The sequence below is a fragment of the Phascolarctos cinereus genome, unplaced genomic scaffold (assembly GCF_003287225.1).
Source record: "Phascolarctos cinereus isolate Bilbo 61053 unplaced genomic scaffold, phaCin_HiC Scaffold_4;HRSCAF=312, whole genome shotgun sequence".
Taxonomy (NCBI): Eukaryota; Metazoa; Chordata; class Mammalia; order Diprotodontia; family Phascolarctidae; genus Phascolarctos; species Phascolarctos cinereus.
In genome coordinates, this window is record NW_027555847.1 from 183,097,689 (window position 1) to 183,119,672 (window position 21,984).

Here is a 21,984-nt window from a genome sequence, read left to right on the forward strand (position 1 = left end):
TAAGATACCTTTCCCAGTCCTCCTCTGAGACTACTGCTGATGTATTTTGTCTGATTCTTATTTGTATGCAGTTTTAATGCTACCTTTCCCATCAGATTGTGAGCTTGGCAGGACTGGTTGTTTTTTTTTCCTTTCTTTTTATTCCTAGCCGTTAGCACAGTGCCTGGCACATAGCAGACACTTAATAAATGCTATCTGATTGACAGGACAAGCTTCTTAGATGTAAATTACTTTGTCAAGGAAGAGGATAAGATGAATTTAAAGTGTTTTGCAAGTAAACTGCAATACAATCCCAAGGAAGCCTCATTCCCTTCTCCTCACTGTGGAAATTCTGCAGGATATCCATGACCCTTAATAATTACAACTCTATTTATTATTTTTAGAAGAATTATATGATAGGTCATTTGCACTGGTTGATTTTGTTACTTCTAGTTGTAAAATTTCTAGTGCCAATTTATTTTCTCATTAATGACTTTGTTTTGCTTGAAAAGGTGAAGAAGTGGGCTGGGGATCCCCTTTAGAGAACATAAGCTCCTGGAGGGCAGCGAAAGTTTTATTTTGCCCTTTGTATCTCAGGCACTTAGGGTCAAGTAGGTGGCACAGTGGATAGAGTGCCAGGGCTGAAGTCAAGAGAGTTCAAATCTGGCCTCTGGCACTTACTAGGAGACCCTAGTCTGACCCTGGGAAAGTCATTTAACCCTGTCAGCCTCAATGTCCTCATTTGACAAATGAAGGAGAAGGAGATGGAAAAGGAAATAGCAAAACACTTTAGTATCCTTGCCAAGAAAACCTCAAATGGAGTCACAAACCCCATTCAGTTGGACATGACTGAATAACAACAATTCCCAGCACTTAGCAGAGTACCTGCCCGAAATCTCAGAGTAAAAAGGTTCCTAGGGGCCATATAATTCAACCTTTGACCAAACAAGAATTTATAATTATAACTGAATGGTCAGCCTTTGACTAAAGACCTTCAGTAAGAGGGAATCCACTACTTTTCAGCATATCACATTTTAACTTTTGGAAAACTCTACTGATTGATCATTTGTTTCATATTGAAAGCCTAAATCCGTCTCTTTGCTATCCCCCTCACTCTTAGTTCTGTTCTGTGGGGTTACTCAGAACAAGTCTAGCACCTCTTCCATGGATGAGCGACTTATTGGTACAGTTCTGATTCTATAAAGTCAATTTGGTTAATAGTAGAATAAGGTGGTAAGGTTACTGGTAGTTGGGTACTAGAATGGGGGGACAGAGAGAATCAGTTTGAACTGGTAAGGCACTCTTGCTAAAAGCAGTATCTCCCTTACACATCCCACCAATCAGACCTTAATTTTCACCAGCTAGTCGTTCTTTTAAAATAAAAATGCATCTGGGAGGGTTAAGAATCATTCACACCCTACTGTGAATTGCTTTAATCTAATAAATAATTAATTTCTGCTCAGTACTCTTAGGCAGAGAGGTGGCACAGTAGATAGGGTGCTAGCCCTAGCATCAGAGAGACCTGAGTTCAAGTGGGGTCTCAGACACTTACTAGTTGTATGACCCTGGACAAGTCACTTAACTCCGTTTGCCTCAGTTTCCTCATATGTAAAATAAGCTGGAGAAGGAAATGGCAAGCCATTCCAGTATCTTTGCCAAGAAAACCCCAAATGGGGGCACCAAGAGTCAGATGTGACCGAAATGACTGAACAATAACAGTGCTCCCAGAATAATTATATTAGCTCATAATCTTTGATAGGGTTGACCAAGCACCTTACCGCTTACCAAGCTCTTTCCATACACTAACCTACTGAGTTAGGTAGTGTAAGTATTATTATCATTCCCATTTTACAAAAAGAGGAAATTGAGGCTCAGGAAAGTTAGGTGATTTGTCCCGGGTCAAATCAGTTACAGTGACAGAGTTGGGACTCCAAGCATAGTGTTCTGGAAGGAACAAAATCACTTTTTGGGCACAGGTTCCAGACTCAGATATGATTGTAGGATCACAGACTTAGAACTGGAAGGTGCATTATCCTGGAAGAGGATATCTAGTGTAACCCTCTCATTTTGTTGATAAGCAAATGTCACACAGGGTGTTTCAAGGGCCAGACTTGAATCTAGATCCTATGATTCCAAGGGTAGTGTTCTTTCCATCTTACTACCCTGACTCTAGGGATGAGTTGGAACTGAGGGTGGGGTGGGGGAAGGAGTTTTTGGACATCAAGAGGAGAATGAAGGAGCGCTGGGTATCTGAGACTAGCGAAAAGAGAGAGATGGCAGGCATTCATTCAGCTACATGTCTTACTATTTAATACCTGTCCACAGAGCTGGGAGCTCTTCATCCTTGTTGAGGTTTGAAAAATGGCAACCCCAAGGCCTTTGAGATTTCGCTTTAACACATGCAACCTGATTTATCACAAAATAAAGTTATTTATGCCATGGAAAATGGAGTCCTCTGGCATAACAAGAAGTAAAAAGTGTCTCAAAAGTCATGGTTTAAAGACTTTTAGGACACCCTGTATATTTATAAGAAGTAATATTAACAAGTGACCTTTGTTCAGTCCTTCTCTGCATGTTGTAACCTTGAGGGGCTAGCTAACCCTGCCTACCTCTGGTCCTAGCTCTATCTAACTTCCCATTATAGGAAAAAAAAGGAAGGAAAGAAAAAAATGAAGAAAAGGAGGTTATATTTGTTTATAATCCCCCTTCAGTCTCCCTGTCTATATTCAGTGCAATAAAACATAGTTTGCATGTTTTCTTTTTCAGTGGACATGTTGGATATATTCCTAATAAATATGATGGCATTTATGTGACTTCCAGTTTTTTTTTTATCATAATTAGTTGAGGATAGACTGAGATAGCCAAGAGAAATTTAACAAACCATACTAGGTCTTAGATTTCAAAAGTACTTTGTGCATGGAAAGAACTATGCATTCTGACATGTGTCTTAACAAATTACCTACCCGCCTTCTTCTGAATATTTATGCCCAAATGCCAGGATGTCAGATGCCCGTCCACTCCCATCACAGACAACAACAGGAACAGGAGGAGTGTCTCGAAGGTACTCCAAAACAATGGAGATTACATTTGGTCCTCCTTCCACAATGAGGGCCACGACAGGAACTCCTTGGCCGATTCCTGTATTAAAAAAGGAAAAGAAGAGGGGAAAAAAAAGAACGCAAACCCAGGACACCAAAAGAAACAAAGAGAAAACAAACAAACAAACAAACAAAAATATAAACTGCAGTTACCAAGCTCTGGGAAGGGCACAACATCTGAAGAGATAAACTACTAAGGAAACATTTTTAAATCTGGCTGTTTAGCTGGCACCAGAATTTCCACATTAAAGAGACCAGTGGGCTTAGCCTCAGTGTCAGTTAAGGAATAACATGTTTTTCTATGGAATAGCTATGGATGACTATTAAGAGAAAGGGATTGTGGTCCTGTAATAAAGCAATAGACTCATGGTAAAAAAAGAAAAAAAAGTCATAATCCAAGAGATAGTACTTAAAACATGAAAATTTCAGAATTTCAACCTCTGAGATCAGCTGCTAAAGCACCCTTATTTTATAGATGAGAAAATTGAGGCCCTGAGGGATGATGGGGCAGCTAGTTGGCTCAGTGGATAGAGTGTTGGGCCTGGAGTCAAGAAGACCAGAGTTTGTCTGGCCTTAGATACTTATTAGCAGTATAATCCTGGACAAGTCACTTAACTTCTGTGCCTCAGTTTCCTAATCTGTAAAACTGGGGATAATAATAGCATCTACCTCTCAGGGTTGTCGTGAGGACCAAATGCTATAATTGTAAAGCACTTAGCGCAATTCCTGGCACATAGTAAGCACTATGCAAAAGTTAGTTATTATTATTATTATTATTATTATTATCACACAAAGAAACTTTCCTAGGGTTACAATAGATGGTAAGCAACAGAGCATGAATTTGAACCCAGATCTTTTAATTTTAAATCTAGTGCCCTTTCTGTATCGTATTGCTAGTACAATCCTGGGCAAATCATATAGCTGTTCTACATTCCAGTTTTCCTTATTATAAAATGAGGATATAAATTCCCACCCTACACCTAATATACAGAGATGAGATAATATAAGAATAGCTATTTAAAAAAAAATAACACAAGTTCAACTTGGATATTCTGACTAGTCAGTCAACAAGCCCTTCATAAGAAATTAAATGTGTCAAACAGTCTGCTAATAATGGGGAGAAGAGGTATTGTGACATTGACCTTGACCTCAAAAAGCTCATATTTGGGAGAGACAACATATAAGTCTACTTAGTATGAAACCAATAGATAATCGATGGAGAACACTCTCAGAGTGAAAACCCCAGCAGCAAGGAGGACTGGGAAAGTCCTCCTGCAAAAGTAGGAATAGTCTTGAATGAAACTAAAAAGCATAGGTGAGAAGAAAGTATTTCAGACAAGTGGAAATGAAGTGTCAATGTACAAGTTTGGGAGACAGAATGCTGTATGTGAAGAAGTCATAAGCCAGTAAAGCTGGATTATAATGTGCATGGAAGAGAGTATGGTATAAGAAATATTGAAAGGTAAAAAGACCCAGGTTGTGAAGAGCTTTAAATGGCAAAAATGAGTTTATCTCTTACCTTGATTGTAATAAGGAGCTACTGCAGTAGCTCTCTATGTATCATCTACATAGAGAACTGGAATTTAGGAAAATAATTTTGGCAATTAAACAAAGGATGAATTGGATTGGGAAGACACTTGATGCAGGGTGACCCGTTAGAAAGGTCCTGGAATGTAGGCCAGGTCAAAGCTGATCAGAGCCTGTACTGGGGTGGTGTCTGCGTAAGAAGAGAAAAAATGACATTTATGTGAAAGATGTTGCAATGATAGAAAGAGCAAATTTTGACAACAGATTGGACGTGGGATGAGTGAGAGTTAGGAGTAAACAATGACACCAAGGTTGTGAGTCTGGGTGATGGGGAGGATGGAGGTACCTTGGAGAGTAACAGGAAAGCTGGGAAGAGAGGAGGGGTTTGAAGAGGGAAAGTTAATGATTTCTGTTTTGGACATGTTGAACTTGAGATGGAATACAGGAGAGAGATTAGGACTGAATATACAGATCTGAGAATCAATTGCATGAAGATAATAAATGAATCTATGGGAATGCTGAGATCAACAAATGAAAAAATAGTGGAAGAAGAAAAGAGACCCCACAACAGAGCCTTAGGGACACTCGTGATTGGAGGCATGACATGGATGAAACTTCAATGAAGGAGAATGAGAAAGAGTGGTCACCCAAGGAGGAGGAGAACCAGCAGAGAAAGGTGTCATAGAAGACTATAGAGGAGGGTGTATGTGTTCAGATGGAGATGGTGATCAACAGTGTCAAAGGCTTCAGAGAAGTGAAGAAAGATGAGGGTTTTAAAAAAACGGTAAGTAGATTTGGCAATTAAGAAGTCATTGGTGACTTTGGAGAGGGTGATTTCAGTTGAATGGTAATTCAACTATTTTAGGTGGTTTGCCAAGATGTTAATGGGATTATTGAGTCATCATGATGATCAAAACCAAAATAAACAGTCCTCGTGATTTCAGTTTTTTAAAATGACTTGACCAAAATGTTACAGTTGCTCATCAATTAGAAATTAGATGCCACAGACCTCCCTTGTGTACCCCACAATGTCTAACATACTATTGGGCACATAGCAGGTGTTCAATAAATATTTGTTGAAATACATTAGAGGGCTGTGTGGGATCTTAGCTTCAGCATCTGTTTTACCTGGGTTAAGTTGGAAATGGTCATAAGGAAAGTGCCTACTATATGCTAGGCACTGTCCTAAGCACTTCAAAAATATTTCACTCGATCCTTAGAACAACAGTGTAGGGGCAGCTAGGTGACACAGTGGATGGAGCACCGGTCCTGGAGTGAGGAGAACCTGAGTTCAAATCTGGCCTCAGACACTTGACACTTACTAGTTGTGTGACCCTGGTCAAGTCACTTAATCCCATTGCCTAACAAAACAAAAAACCTATGTGACACAGGTTCTATTACGACCCTCCCCCCCCATATTTCAGTTGAAGAAATTGAAGCAGGAAGAGGTGAAGTGACTTGCCCAGGGTTACACGGCTAATAAGTGTCTGAGGCTGGATTTGAACTCAGGTCTTTCTGTCTCCAGCCCCTTGTGCTCTATTTATTATGCCACTTAGCTGCCTCATAATTTAATGGCTGGTAAGATGAGAAAGAAGCAAAATTTATTTTAAATGAATATATAGGTATCCTGAGAGGCAGCATGGTATAGTAGATGCCAGGGAATCCAAGAATCTGGTCCAAGTCCCTAATTTCCTATACGAGGAAGCTGAGATCTAGGGAAGTGATGTGATTCTCTAAAGGTTTTATTGGTAATAAGCATGGGCTGATCTTTGAGTCAGGGAGATCTAGGTTCAAATCCAGCTTTAATATTTAACACATGCTGGCTGTGAACATGGGCAAATCACTATGTATACCCTGTATAACTCTCTAAGATGAGAGATTATAAGCAGGTCACTAATTTCTGCTGGTAGATGGAATTCTCACACCAGGAATTCCCTACACTGATGAAATCACAGGGTTACTCCCCAACCCCCATTGCCAGTGCATATTTAGCTATATTTACCTTAACACAGGCTCTATCCTCTACATTCATGCTCTCATTATCCTAGCTCAGTCTCATTACTTTTGACCTGGATTGTTGTAACAGCCTCTGGCTGTTTCTGCTTGCAGAAAACACTCAAGACCAAGAACAGTACTACCCCTTCAAGGAAGACATCTTTGATTGTCTCACATGTAACTAAATAGTTGAAGCTCTTAAGGTCAAATCATCACCTTGAGAAATCAGTAAGGCCCCCTGGTCCTTAACTTTCTTCACTTGTAAAAGGACACAGCCGGACTGGATGTCCCTTCCAGGCTCATTCTACCTTTCATCGTGCTATATTTGTGTTCACATTGTATCCTTGTAGCAGACTGTATGCTCCTAGACAGCAGGGACTGTGCTGTTTTTCATCTTGGCACTGATAGAAACTTGTATAATAACCTGATCACAGTAGGTGCTTAAATAAACATTGTTGAAGTGGAATTGTAAATGTATTGTGTAGTCTACATTAAAAACCCTCTCCAAATGGCATTTTAAATTGTAGTTGTAATGACTATCGGGAAATTTTCCCAATATTGTTTTTTATTTTTGTTTTTGTAGTGGAAGGAGAAGTGATCCATTGCTTTGGTAGTATCTTTGACAAAGAAAGAGATAGTTCTTCCCCTTCAAGTTACTGTGAGGACTGTTTTTGTTGTTGAGTTGTTTTCAGTTGTGTCTGATTCTTTGTAACCCCAGTGGGGGTTTTCTTGGTAAAGATAGTAGAGAGGTTTGCCGTTTCCTTCTCCGGCTCATTTTACAGTTGAAGAAATAAGGCAAACAGGGTTAAATGACTTGCCCAGAGTCACATAGCTAGGCCAGATCTGAACTCAGAAAGATGAGTCTTCCTGACTCCAGGTCCAGCACTCTATCCACTTCACTACATAGCTACAAGGATTGAGCCAATTAGCATATGAAAACCACCTTGATGGTTACTCATCCAAAATATCATCATGACATTCTACTTCTTCTAGAGGAAGATTTGACATATTGCAGTGTTGCAAACCCAAAGCAGCAAGATTTACTCTTTTTCAGTGTTTAAAATTGTGTCACTATAAGGAATTTCTCAACTGTACTCTCTTATTTGATTATTGTGTTGGGGAGTATATATAAAGCCCCTATTAGGTGTAAAAATACTGTGCTAGGAGATAGAAAAATAAATAAGGCATGGTCTCTGTCATCCAGGATTATAATCTTGTTGAGAAGTTTAGAGTTGTCCGTAAGAACAAGGGGAAAAAAATAGAAAGCAAGAATTGATTTGGACAATATACATATGGTCACATGTGGGGATGATTAAACTTTTGCTAAGTAGGGTGACTTCTGGTATAAGAGCTTCCATCTTCTTCTTTTCAAATAATCTGAATCAGTGAAAGGTGAAAAGACTCCAAAAAGCTTTTCTAGCTCTACTGTTTTGTCAGGATAATTTCCTTCCTTGCGATAGAATGCACTAATTTGAATGACATATTTTAATTAAATGTTTTACTTGGGATAAGGGCCAGTGCAGACATTAAGAAATTACCAGTTGACTTTCTGCCAATGTATTTGTCACCATGATTTCCCAAAATGTGGAAATTTTCTTGGTTGAACAGATTGCTTACGCTGGACTTGAAACTGGCTATTAACATGGGCAAGATAACCCAATCAATCATTCTTTTTTGGATCTAATGTTTTTTGTCACATAGACATACCCTCAACCAATCTGCAGCCTCTTTTCTGTGAGCAGAAGGAAAGCCAAGGCTCATGTTGCTCCCCACCCCCTTAACTTCTGAATTTTTTCTTTTCTGTACTTTTTATTCCTTACAATTCTTTTATTTTATAACATAAAAATTACTATCAATCAGCAATACTCATCATTGAAAAACTGGAGTACTGTCATAGAAGGGTGAATGAGAGTTGAGGATACTTGAGTCCAGATGGTCAGCCAGTCAATAAGCATTTATTAAGCAACTTTTATGTGCCAGGCACCATGCTAACAGCTAGAGATGCAAAGAAAGGCAAAAGATAATCTCTGCTCCCAAGGAGTTCATAGTCTATTGGGGAAACAACATGAAAATAACTACATACAAACATACTATATTCAGGATAAATTACACATAATCCAGAGGGAAGGGACTGGTATTGAGGGGGATCAGGAAAGATTTCTTGTAGAAGGGAGAATTTTAGCTGGGACTTGAAGGGAGCCAGGGAAGTGAAAAGATGGAAATGAAGAGGCAGAGTATTCTAGGCATGTCTGCAAATGCAGGTATTCCTACACTAGAAGGATGCCAGTGTATGACGAGGAGCTGAAGAAACTGGGGATACATAGGCTGGAGAATAGATGATTTGGGGGAATATGAGACCTGTCTTCAAGTACCTATAGAGCTAATACACACAAGAAAATAATTTTGATTTATTTCCTTTGTCCTCAAAGTACAGAATAGGGGATAAATGATGGAAGCTAAAGCAAGGTAGATTTAAGATTGATAAGAGGAAAATCTTCCCAACAATGAGAGCTATACAGAAGTGCAATGTACTGACAAAATGAGTGAAGGATGGGGGAAAGTGATTTTTCTATTTTTGTAGGTCTTCAAGAGAAGACTGAATGACCGCTTGAGATATTGGAAAGGAGATTCCTGCCCAGGTACAGATTAGACAATCTCTGAGGTACTTTCTTGCACAAAAATTCTATGATTCTAGTTCCATAAGCAATAGGGCAATCATGGCTTAAAATTAGGATAAGTGTGAGATAAAAGAATGTTTGCATACCACATCTGTCATTGGAAGCCCAGTACTAGCTTATTGCTAAAAATTATAATCATACTATTATTATATAGTATTAATATTATATTATGCTATGACAAATTTATAAAATTATAATTATACTATAATTAAAATTATACTATGTTAATGAACGCTGTAGATGAAGCATCATTAGTTCCTTCTACTGAAATAAGAACTTAGGCAGTACCAAATACTATTATTATACATATTACCTAAAATAGTTTTATTATGTTCACAGACAAATTATTTCATTATTAGTAATACTTTGTTTCTGTGACTTTATTTGTGTGTAGGGAGCCCTGGTGCAGAAATGTCCTCTACCATTGCAGATGGACAAACCTAAAACTCATACTCTTAGAGATTTATTTAGGGTACTGAGATGTTAAGTAACAAACTGAGAAAACTTGTAGGTAGGTCTGCAAGAAGGGTGACTTTGTCATTTTATGGACATGTGATGGGAGAATAATTTCTTTATGCATCATTAGAATTGTAGGTTTTGAGCTAGAAGAGACCTCAGCAGTTATCTCTTACAACTTCACTCATTTTAAAATTGAAGAAACTGAGGCACAGAGAAAGTGAATGATTTGACCTACAGGTAGTAATTGATTAGAAGAAGTATTTGAACCAGGTCTCTGACTCAGAAGCTAATGATATTACAATTGTACAATGCTTCCTTCTCAACTGTATAACAGTTTTTAAAATGTAGAACTACTGCTGAGTGGGAGGTTTTTGGCTCTTAGGAAAATGCCCAGTATTGTGGATAACCTAAATTTCCCCAGGGTGGTACAATTTCTTAAGGTGGAAATCTTTTTCTTTTTTTTCCTTTTTTTTTTTTTTTTTAGGCAATTGGGGTTAAGTGACTTGCCTAGGGTCACACAGCTAGTAAGTGTCAAGTGTTTGGTCTGAGGCCACATTTGAACTCAGGTCCTCCTGACTTCAGGGCCGGTGCTCTATCCATTGCGCCACCTAGCTGCCCCTGGAAATCATTTTCTAAGCTACCTTTTGTTACTTGTGATCTCAGAAAATTCTCCCAAAGGAGTGGCAATAGAAAATGTTCTGTGGACCTTCACTAGTGTAGAATAAAGACTATAGCATCAAATACTTTGAACAGAAAAAGATGATAGAGATAATCTTAAATGACTCCCTAATTTTATTGTTAAGAACTTGAAGCCTAGAGAATTTAAGAGACTTGCACAACATTACTTGGGATTTGAACCTAGATCTCCCAATTGCAAATTTCATGCTTTTCCCACAGGTAGCATGTAGTTTCTCTTTACTCTTTGTGTTTCTTCTTGAAAAAAAAATATTTTAGGAGTACCATAAAGAAGAGTTCATGAAAATGTAATGTGTGTGGAGCACCATTTACAGCATACATGTTTTTGACTTGGGACCAGTAAAAGCAAAGGACACGGTAAATCTGAGGAACTAGGCAATTTATGTTCAACTTTGTGAGAACATCACTGGGTGTTTCTGAAAGTGCTGTTCAGGATAGATATGTCTCAGAATACAAACTCTTTATTGAGTAACCAGGAAAGATTATCAACACAATCTTAACTTCTCCGGGGTCTTCCGTAAATAGTTCATTGTGGGAAGGAAAGGTTAATTTCATTCAGTGATCAAAATTTTTCATTTTATAGCATAACCACTAAATTATGGTACCTTGCCATTTTCAGAGGTTTTTCACTTGAATTTCATTTCAGAGTTATGTTGAGTCAGGTTATTTTCAAGAGAAGCCAAATACCTGCTGAATGAATTAACTTGAGATTATATAATTGGAAGAAACTCTGGAAATCATCTTAGCACAAACACATCTGGACTTCATTTGTAAATTCAACAGCTTCCTTAAAGGATTCTAGATTTGGGAATGGGCCTCTAATTGTGGATTAAATATCAATTGATAGTTTTTTAAATGGAAAGTAGTCTCCCAAGAATCCTTCTCTTGGGCATTGCATATTGCTGCTGAAGGTTAATTTGTACTGGGGCCCAGGCTGCCTAAAAAAAATAAGGGTATATCCTTGTTGTCTTGAGATAAGACTGGGTTGGAAGTTGGGGAATTAAGGCAAAAAAAATATTGTTTTTAAGAACCAAAATTGGTTTTTCAGGAATGATTTTTATCTTTGTTTTGGCATAAAAGAACTAATTTAAGAAAAGTCGCATCTCCCTCTCAGTCCAGTTAATAATACAGATATTCAGCCTTACATGGTCATATATATTATATGTAATACATGTAACATATAATAACATATAATGAGAGGCAGTGTGGAAGACTAAATAGAGAGCTGGCCTCAGGGCCAGGAAGACTTGGGTTCAAATCCTGATTCTGACACGTATGTGAACCTTGGCATGTCACTCAGTGCTTCAGGCAACTCTCTAAGACTACAGAGGAGGTGCTTACTTGTAATTGTAGAGAGAGTTTCCTTACCTAGGGGTTCCCTCAGCCAGTGATATTTTACAGATGAGGAAACTGAGATTCAGTGTCTAAGTCAACACATACATGACATACTGATAACAATAATAACTGGCATTCATATAGCATCAGTTTGCTAAGTATTTTGTATATGTTGTCTCATCTGAGCGTCATACGATAATAATAATAGCTAATGTCTATATAATGCTTACTATATGCCAAGCATTTATAATTATTATCTTATTTGATCCTCATAACAACCCTGGGAGGTAGGGGCTATTTATTATCCCCATTTTACAGATGAGGAAATTGAGGCAAACAGCGTTTAAGTGACTTTCCAAGGGTCATACAGCTAGCATGTGAGACTGCATTTGAACTAAGGTCTTCATGACTCCAGGTCCATCCCCTGCACCCCGTAGTAAATAGCCAAACCATAACATTATGTGGTAAAAACAAACAAACAAATAAAAAGAAACAAACATTGAAAATGAAGTCTGGAAACTTGGGTTCAAGTTCTAGTCCTGCCATTTACAAGCCTGTAAATGTAGACAGGGCAGCTAGGTGGAGCAGTGGATAGATCACTGGTTCCCTGAAGTCAGGAGGATCTGAGTTCGAATCTGGCCTCAGACATACACTAGCTGTGTGACCCTGGGTAAGTCACTTAATCTTCTTTGCCTCAGTTTCCTCATCTGTAAAATGAGCTGGAGAAGGAAATAGCAAACCACTCCAGTATCTTTGCCAAATGAAGTTATAAAGAGTTGGATGCAACTGAGATGACTCATCAACAAAAAAGATAGACAAGTCACTAAACTTCTCTGAAGCTGTTTCCCCATTTCCGACGTGTTGTCAAATCCCGTTGTTTCTATGACATCTCTCATACATTTCCCCTTCTCTTCTTTGACACTTGCTGGTACAGACCATCATCACTTCATACCTGTACTATATGCTTCCTGCCTCAAATATCTTCCTACTCCCTATATCCTCACTGTCTATAAAATTCTTCTTAAAGCATAAGTCTGCCCGACTACATAAACTCCAGTGGCTCCCTATAACCTCCAGAAGCAAAATGTGAAATCCTCTGTTTAGCTTTTAAAGCCCATCCTAACCTGGCCCCTTCCTATCTTACTCGTCCTTCTAAGAGCCTTAAACCCCTTCACAAACTGTGTTTGAGTGATGCTGGCTCCCCTGCTGTTCCTTGAACAGGACACCCCATCTCCAGACTCCATGTGCTTTCATGTACTGTCACTCACACCTGAAAGATCTTCTCCTCCCATCTCCATCTCCTAGTTTGCCTACCTTTTTCAAGTCACACGATTATTTTCAAGAAGTCTTTCTCAGTCCTCCTTAATCTTAGTGCTTTCCCTCTCTTGGTTATCTTCAATTTATCCTGACTGTATCTTGTTTGTACATGTTATTATTGTTCATCTTTTGTTTTCAAAGAGGACCAATGACATCACAAGTTGATGTCTTGAGTCACGGGTGAATTGGATTTGAGTGAGGCAGAGTGACACAAAGTCGTTAACCTCACTCTCTCTTTCAGAGTCATCGAAGTCCAGTGACAAGACAAAAGTCAGAATAACTGGTGACGATCTGGGATGCAGTGGATGACCTTGACATCTTCGATGTCTAACCAAGCTTCCTTCAGCTGCCTTAATGGAGGTTAGAAAAAAATTGTCCTCATCTACCCATTCCATTGGAGGAAGTCTTCACATGCTACACATCCCTCCAACTCACCAGCAGATTTGAGTGTTGTTGGTTATCCCCGAACTGGTTTAGCCCATCTGCTGAGACAGTTTACCTAGATGTGCCTGCTGTGTGTGCTACAGCTTCTTGGAGCCACAAGTGAGAGTTGAGTGAAGTTGGACACCAAATGTCGATGAGCAGCTTTGAAAAGAGCTAAGCAAGCCCTCCCGCCAGAAGTGCTAGTCTTCCTGGAACACCCTATATGCTTCAATAGATAGTAAATAATTGTTTGCACATCATCCCCATCCCCTCCGAATTAGATTATGAGCTCCTTGAGAACAGAAACTGGTTTTTTTGCCTTTCTTTGAAACTCCAGTGCTTAACACAGTGCCTAGCACATAACAGGAGTTTAAATAAATACTGGTTGATTGGCTATAAAATGAGAATAATAAAGTGTACACTATAACTTACACAGTTGTTCTGAAAAAAAGCTCTTTTTAAGTTCTAAGCTCTATTAAAGAGTCATCAAACTGACCACGTAGGTGTCTTATATAAGAAACATGGGTAAAGATGAAGAAATACAAACGATGGTCTTAGGATCTGACTCCTGCTGCATTAGATATCATGCAGCATCCTGGAAGATATGGCACAGGTTTATGAGTCAGATAAGTCAACAAACAGTTATTAAGTACCTACTATGCACCAGGTACTGAGCTAAGGGCTACAGATACAAAGTAATGCAAAAAAAAAATCTCTGCTTTCAAGGAGCTCATAGGCTAGTGGGAGAGAAGACATGCAAACAAGTATGTATGAACAACTTATAGATGAGAAAAATTGAGAGTTATCTCAGAAGGAAGGCACTAGTATTAAGGCAAAATAGGAAAGGCCTCCTGCAGAAGATGGGCTTTTAGCTGAGAATTGAAGGAAGCAAAGGAAGACCATAGGCAGAGATGAGGAGAGGAAGAATTCCAGGCATGGATGACAGCCAATGAAAATGCCTGGAGTTGGGAGTTGGAGTATATTGTGTGAGGAACAGCATAGAGGCCATGTCACTGGAGATGGCTGCAAACTGGTTGTAGGCCTATTCCAACTCCCTCCCCCCCAAAAAGCACCCCCCCCCAAAACCATGATCTAACTTATAAAGTACAGGGGTTCCAATTAGGATGTAGAAGAATAAGAAGAAAAAGCTTCCTGGTATGGGGTAAACTTTTTGACTTCAAAAATATTCAAAAGTGAATACAAGAATATTAGTGGACAAATGGATAAATATTTTAATGGTTCTTTTATTTTGCAAAAAGAAGTACTTCTTCAGAATGGAATGCAAATGCACTCTGAACTGCTAGAAAGAGAATGAACCTAACAACATTTCTAATGTTAAGATGATAATAAACAAAGCCATTTAGTTTTTTCACAAATATTTTCATCTTTCAGTTGAGGCATGCAACTTGGATAATGAGGGTCCATGCACATACGGTCTGCTGCATATTTTTGGAAGAAGGGCACATTATTCTATTTTCATTGCAGTATTGTCCTGTTGCAATGTCCTTGCCCTTACTTTGAGATGAATAACAAACCTGAGCTCAGTGGGGTAAACTGGTAAATGTTGTAACGATGCAAATTATTTCTGGGTCATGATCTGCCCACAGTTCTCTGTTTATTTCTATTAGTGGTCCCTAAAATGATATTTGGAAAAGTCCAAGACAATAGTACATGAAATGTTAAACAGTTACAAAAAAATTCTAACACAGGAAAGAGGATGATTCATACTCTTTTATGGAGTGGAAAGATCAACTAAAAGCTTCAATGAATAATGCAGCTTGGGCCTACTTAAGATGAGGAAAGTGAGGTTCATAAAAGTTAAATTAATCACCTAAGGTAGTAAGTGGGCGAGTCAGGACTTGAACTTGGGCTCCTAATCCAGAGTTATTTTCACTAAGTGACCTTTATTCTTGTAGGTTCTCAAGTATATCAAATACCTTTACCTTAGGAAGGTCCAGCCTTCAACCAAAGTGGTTATTACTGATTCCTCTATCAAGAAGAATAGTTCTTGAAGTTGGAAGAACAGTAAGAAGATAGTAATAGTAATAGAGTAACATAGTAATTATTACTGTGAAGAAAAAATGTTTGCGTGAGAAAGACAGTATAAAGACTGGCATATTGAAAACTGATGAAAGATAATTTTTACTGATGAAACTAATTTTTTATTCAGGATCAAATCATGTCAAATCCGTTATCTGAAGAAGTCCATGTGAGCATGTAAAATCAGGAAATCTTCATCAGATTGTAAAAAATTCACATCCCAGAAAAAAAATCTGGGTGGGGTGAGATATATTATTTCCAGTGAGTCCAGAAGCCTCTGTCCCATTGAGGGAATTATAAGCTCTAATAAATATACTGACATACTCATTTCAAAATTATAGAAATTCCCAAATGGAGATGGAATTCTGCCACATGGTTTAGCACTATTCCTTATGTCATAGGAAGTAAGTAACTTATTTAGGGAATTGAGATAAATATGCTTCAATCGCCTGAGAACTTGCTTGATTTAAATCCTAATTAAAAAATATGGGGCGGGGAGAAAATAAATGCACGTTAATTGAAATAAAAGTCTTTTAAAAAATTATGGGCTATAAGATAAGCCTTAGAAAAAAGGTACTATTTTTGAAAGGTATACTTCATGTTGTATACCAAAAGTATGGTTTCATGACAGGGAATCAAAGAATAAAATATCATGAACTCATTTGTGTAAAATAAATGGCAGTACCAAGAGGCAGATACATTGCTATCAAAGGTAAAGAGATGAAAAATTTCAGGTTTACTGCATAATTCAATAGTTTTAAATATTTTACTTTGTATCTTTTAATTTGCACACTATTGTGGTGGACATTCAATAAAAATTCATTAATGAATATTTTATTAAAACAAAAATAACACTAAAATAAAATGTGTTTTCAGTGAATGAATGAGCCTGGATATGAGTGGAGGAAAAGTGAAAGCGTTATGTGTTCATAAACCCAAAGGAATGTTTTGACAAGAAAACAGTTTGAAAAAAACATTAATGCATAAATCCAAAGCTTAACTACTTATATACAGGTAAACATACATGGCTCTTTTAAAACCAGACTTATTTATCTGGTACTCAAATACTATTGCCATTTCTACACCAAAACTATTCTTATTTGCAGAAATAGGGTATCTCTTGGATACCACTCTGGTCTAAATGGCCTTTCATGTGCCATTGTCCAGAGTTCCATTTCTATTTCCATTCAAAACCCACGGAAGGGAAAAGGTACTGATGTTGGAGTCAAATTTCAATTTTAATATTTAATATCTATTTGACCCAAGACAAGAAACATTCCTCCCTCAGCCTTAGTTTTGTTATCTGTCAGATGAAAGGTTGGACTAAACAATTTGCAGAAGTCTCTTCAAGCTCTAGATTTATGATTATCACTCAAGTTTTCGAGTCCTTTATACTGTAACAAAGAGAGAAATGCCAAAATACAGAACTCAATAGAAGAAAGAAAAATTGTACCCCCAAAAGAATTGTATCTGTCTTCAACTTTGTCATGGGGAAGAATTTTTTCCTTTAAGGCCAAGAGTGCACTGATTTAACTGCTCTGCTTCTAACACAATAGGCAGTATTCACCATGTATCATTTTATTAGAAAGTCACCGGCAATATTTTGGGTCAAAATATAAGTACTATTTTCATTTTTAAAGTGGCAGCATTACTTTCTTCTTTTTCAAACAAAAAATATTTTTACAATTTTTCGTTTTATCATGAACTTAAGTAACATCAACCAACAGGGATATTTCTAAATACAATGAACAGAAAGTGACCGCACGTGAAACCAGAGATCTCTATTACTTACCACTTAATTTTTTAATACGTTACAGTTAATATGAAAGTTATAGTTAATAGGAAAGTCCAGACACTGCCTTGATTGTTGGCATTCCCTTCTGAACTTCCTTCTGGACATTTAAAAATGTTTCATTTCTGCTCTTTTCTTTCTTTTCTTCCTTCTCTCTATGACCCCTGAAAAAGCCCTCCTTTGTAACAAGTAGGCAGCTAAGCAGTGCAGTGGATAGAGTACTAGGCCTGGAGTCAGAAAGACTCTTCTTCCTGAGTTGAAATCTGGCCCCCAACACTTGCTAGCTGTGTGACCCCGAGCAAGTCACTTAACCCCGTTTGCCTCACTTTCCTCATCTGTAAAATGAGCTGAAAAAGGAAATGGCAAACCACTCCAGTATATTTTCCAAGAAAACCCTAAATGAGGTCACAAAGAGTTGGATGTGACTGAAAAACGACTGAACAAATTTGTAACAAGTATAATCAAGCAAAACAAATTCATTCTTTGGCTGCATTTGAAAATGTATGTCTCATTCTGCACGTCTAGTCTATCACCTGATAAGAGGTGGGAAGCAAGGTTCATCATCAGTATTCTGGTCTAGAGTTCTTATCGATCATTATATTGATCACATTTCTTAAGTGCCTCAGATTTTTTCCCCTTTACATTACTATAGTTTCTGTATAAATTGCTTTCCTGGTTGTCCTCACTTTACCATGCTTTACTTAATAACAGATCTTCCCATGTTTTCCAGCTTTTTCTTCCATCATTTTGTATGGAGAAAAAAATGTTCCATTCCAGTCACACATACCAGCCATTCCCATCTGATAGATATCCACTTTGTTTCTATTTCTTTCCTACATCAAAAATATTTTGATGTTAAGAAAGAAATATTTTAAATATTTTTTGTACAGGCAGATCCCTTCTGGGGAGAATCTTTAATGCAACTTATCTAACTAAAACAAAAATCCTGAAACAAGGCCTTAGAAAATTCTACTCTTAACAAAAATCCTCCCCTGCTCAAAGACAGAAAAGTAATTCTAATCAAGTTTTATTCTATGTTACTATAAGCTAATTAAGAGTATTCTGGAACCTAGGTCTATAGCCAGGTGCTGTCAAAAATTCTTTAGCCTCTCTGTAAGCTAATTTAGCACTGCTAAATTAAAGAAAATGGTACCTTTTAAGGTAAAACACAAGCCACTGGAAGGGCACCATATAGGCCACAGGATTATAGACCTAGAATGAACTTTAGATGCCATCCAGACTAAATTCTTCATTTTATAGATTAGGAAACTGAGGTCCACGGAGGCTAAGTGATTGCCCAAGGTATTATATGAAGCAAGTCTCCCAGGTGAAACGTGAACACAGGTCTTTTGACTCTGGAAGCCAGTTTTCTTTCCATTGAACCACAATAGCTCTGGCTAACTGGATAGAGTATGTTATACCAGGTAGGTTTTTTTTAATGTGTTATATTTTTCCAAATCCAAACCACTTTTTTGCTCTTGCCAATAGAAAGGACTTACTAGTTCCTTTTCTTTGCAACCTGCCAAAATATAGTAACACATATGAGAAGAAAGATACTGAGTCATCATCTTCCTCAGCAAATACGTCTTCATTCCTAACAGGGTTGATGGCAGTGTAGTTTGCATTAAGGAGTTTGTAGGGTTTTAACAAGATAGGTTATGTCTCCTCAAGGGTGTGGAATCACAGAATCCAGAGGCAGAAAGGACTCAATAGTCATCTAGTCCAGGGATGGGGAATCTGTGGTCTCAAGGCTGAATCCTTTGACTGAATCCAACTGGATTCCAGAAAAGTACAGTTGAATCCAGTTGGATTCAGACAAAGGGTCGCACTTGAAGACTTAAAGGGTCACATGTGGCCTCAGGGCCAAAGGTTCCCCATCCCTGATTAGTCTGACCCATACGCAAATAAGAATCCCCTTTACAAAATAGTCAATAAGTAAATGATCATGTAGCCTTTGCTGGAAGACCACCATGTGAGTAAGTAACTTAGTTAGATGGTATAGTGGAGAGAGTGCAAGACCTAGCATCAGGAAGACCCAAGTTTGAATATTACCTCCCACTTCTGTGGAAAGAGTGCTGTATTTGGAGTCTGAGGATCTGGGTTCAAATCCTGGGTTCCATTTCTTCTTACTTATGTGACCTTGGCCAAGTCATTTGGCAAGTCTGTCTGAGCTTCCATTCCCTCTTCTATAAGATGAAGGGGTTAAGCCAAATGACCTCTATACAGGTCCTTCCACATAGCTGTGTCCCTAGGCAAGGTACTAAACCACTCTTGCATGAAATTCCCCAATCTGTAAAATGGGGACAACAATAACACCTACATAGGACATGTTTCGGCAATCAAATGAGATAACATATGTCAAATACATTTTGCAAATTTTACAGTGCATACCAGTGCTAGTAATTAGCATTAATTAGCCAATTATTGATAATGCTAGCTCTAATTGTTGGGAAGTTTTTCCCTGTATTAATTCAGCTCAAATTTGACTTAGCAATTTTCATTCAGTGCAATTATTTCTGCATTCTACTGTTAAACAGGACAAGCCTAATCCCTCTTCTGAAAGAGACCTTTTCAAATGTTTTATGACTTCTGTGTCTCTCTCCTTTGCCCTCTCCCCTTCTTTTCTTTAGACTAAACATCCTCAGTTCCTTCAAATGATCCATTGATGGTATGAAATCAAGGCCCCTCACCATCCTGGTTGCCTTCATCAGAATTCTCTCCAGCTTAATAATGTCCCCCCTAAAATGTGTATGGGGGGTGGGTTAGACTCTGTTTAGCTTGATCATCAGTTTGGGCAGTATTTGAATTACACAGGATCTTAGATCCAATTAATTTGCTTCTATGTCATCATGGGAATATTAACATGTGAAATACATTAAAGAAAGACAGCAGGTGTCCATGGGAGGCTTTTTAGGCAGACTGATCTACTTGCTCTTCACACACAGCATTCTAATTTCCCATATTTCTATGTCTTTGTTGTTCCCCACTCCTGGAATATGTTCCCTCCTCACCATTACCTCTTAGAATCTCTAGCTTCCTTCAAAACTTAGATCAAGTGCTTCCTCCCATATGAAGCCTTTCTTGCTCATCCCAGCTCCTAGTACCTAGTGATTTCCCTCCAAAATTATCTTGTATTTACTTATTTGTGTACCTGTTTCTCCCTCATTAGAGAGTAAGGTCTTTGAGGGCAGAGACTATTTCTGTTTATTTCTCCTTTTGTTTGTTTCTTTTCTTTGTATCCCTGGTGTTTAGCACAGTAAGTGCTTAATAACTACTTATTGATTGATTACCCAGAACACAGTATGTGCTTTATTAACATGCAATGATTAACTCATTTTACAAATACCTTTGGTTTCAAAGAAAAGAACGGCATGTCTGCCTTAGCCACTTGTCACTGCCTCTGCAGCTAGAAATGGATATGACAGATCTGTGTAGAGAGGAACCACACAACCCTTAATTCTTCCCTCACAAGGGTTTGGAAACTCAGCAAGGAAGGTGCATTTTTGCGTATGTCTTCTATTTGCACATGTGAATTAAAAACTGTGGCTAAGAGCCTTGACGATAATATCCAGAATAGACTTAGCTATATGATGTTCTCAAACTCTTGGCTCAACACTTCTGATAATGAAGCACAGACGGAGAAAACAGCCCATAACCTACAGCCTTGGGGAGAGATCTATACAAAGGTTCATGATTAAATCCTGTAATATTGTCCTCTTTCCATTTTCCAGAAGTATACTCATATAAAATACTGTTTTGCAGTTGAATTATGCTGGATAATTTCTCACATAGGAATGAGAACTGGAAGCAACTATACAGAAGTAATTTGGTTTAACCCCTTCATCTTACAGAAGAAGAAATGGAAGCTCAGATAAGTTAAATAACTTGCCCAGGATCAACACAGGTAGGAAGAAATGGAGTCAAGATTCAAATTCAGATCCTCTGACTCCAAATACAGTACTTTTCTCACTGTGCCACATTGCCCTAAAAGCAACAGAAACTTACTCTATCCCTAATAAGATAATTTATGTCTTTTAATTATTAAGACCCCCACAGGCCCAATTACATCTGTTACTGGTAACCAAAAGTTAGGTGAGCCTTTGGTAATATTGATATTTCAATGGACCTGGGATCTCATTCATGTGAGTACTCCCTTTAACAAAGCAGATTATAAACTATCCATACCTTCTCACCCTGACTCAAACTATTAAATTAAAGTATTTTAAAAATAGAATGTAGCACTAAGACTTAAGCTGGTGTTTCCACTGGCAGCAAGTAATGGATTATAGCTATCGCTTCCACATCAGAGAAGTTAGGGAATGTCCCTGTGATCTGGAAAATCTGTGTAAAATTTTTTTTTTTTTTGCCATTTAAAGGACACAAGATATAAGAAACTTGAAATGCAAAGATCACTGCAAGATTACCATGAGATGTCATGTGAGAGACTGATTGCCATAAATACAATTGGCATTCCAAAATCAGTACATAGAATCATAGTTCTTTTATTACAAATTTATTTTTTTAAAATGTCTAGCTGTTCATTTATGTTGTTAAATAGTAAAATACATACTGTACAGGTAATATTATACATAACAGTAATATATTTTATGCCTTTGTAAGTTACTAAACTTTTAAAAGATATCTC

General features: G+C 37.9%; 1 protein-coding gene across 1 annotated transcript in view; it reads right to left on the minus strand.

Moving 5' to 3' along the window:
- The window catches only part of TRPM3 (transient receptor potential cation channel subfamily M member 3), a 373,306-nt gene that overhangs the window by 261,013 nt on the left and 90,309 nt on the right, over positions 1 to 21,984 (minus strand). Inside the window, 1 exon segment of the mRNA XM_078152814.1 lies at positions 2,943 to 3,117. Coding sequence (XP_078008940.1) covers positions 2,943 to 3,117 — 175 coding nt within the window.